The sequence below is a fragment of the Limulus polyphemus genome, unplaced genomic scaffold (assembly GCF_000517525.1).
Source record: "Limulus polyphemus unplaced genomic scaffold, Limulus_polyphemus-2.1.2 Scaffold3939, whole genome shotgun sequence".
Taxonomy (NCBI): domain Eukaryota; kingdom Metazoa; phylum Arthropoda; class Merostomata; order Xiphosura; family Limulidae; genus Limulus; species Limulus polyphemus.
This window is the reverse complement of record NW_013669549.1, coordinates 101,209-101,905: the sequence shown is the minus strand read 5'-3', so window position 1 is coordinate 101,905 and position 697 is coordinate 101,209. Positions and strand designations below refer to the sequence as shown.

The window sequence follows — 697 nt, the reverse complement described above, 5'->3', positions numbered from 1 at the left end:
AAAGCTAATATAATAACCCTGTTATTTAGTAAAAATCTGGCATAATAATGCTGTTACTCAATAAACAAAGATTTACCATCTGCCATGATAATGCTGTTACTTAGTAAACAAAGATTTACCATCTGCCATGATAATGCTGTTACTCAATAAACAAAAATTTACCATCTGCCATGATAATGCTGTTACTTAGTAAACAAAGATTTACCATCTGCCATGATAATACTGTTACTCAATAAACAAAGATTTACCATCTGCCATGATAATGCTGTTACTTAGTAAACAAAGATCTACCTTCTGGAATAATAATACTGTTATTTAGTAAATAAAGGGCTTACCATTTGGCATACTTCGGTCCTCGATCTAAAGCAACTCTCAGAACATAGAGCAAGCACAAAAGTGACTTCAGCAGTAAGTTAAAAATTCTTATCCTTAAACCTGCAGATATAATAGATATAAGAAAAACAGCGTAAATGAGGTGTGAATATAAATCTAAAAGAAAAAAAAAGATAATATAGTGCATTTGATAAGGTTAATTAAGATTTAAATATCGAGGTTATCAACGATAATTATATAATATAATTTTAGTATAATCCACAAGAAGTTATATCTAGATATATATATATAAACGCAAATGTCTCTCTCTCTCTCTGCGTCTTTCCTTATGCACGGCCACATCTTTAAAGCTACAAACTCCAAA

General features: G+C 30.1%; 1 protein-coding gene across 1 annotated transcript in view; it reads right to left on the bottom strand.

The window, feature by feature from the left end:
* Positions 1 to 335: 335 nt before the first annotated feature.
* The window catches only part of LOC106470316, a gene marked incomplete at its 3' end in the record, with an annotated part of 17,058 nt that continues 16,696 nt past the window's right edge, over positions 336 to 697 (bottom strand). The window contains exon 4 of the mRNA XM_022398940.1: positions 336 to 435. Within this exon, the coding sequence (XP_022254648.1) occupies positions 336 to 435 (100 nt within the window). The remainder of the gene's footprint in view (positions 436 to 697) is intronic.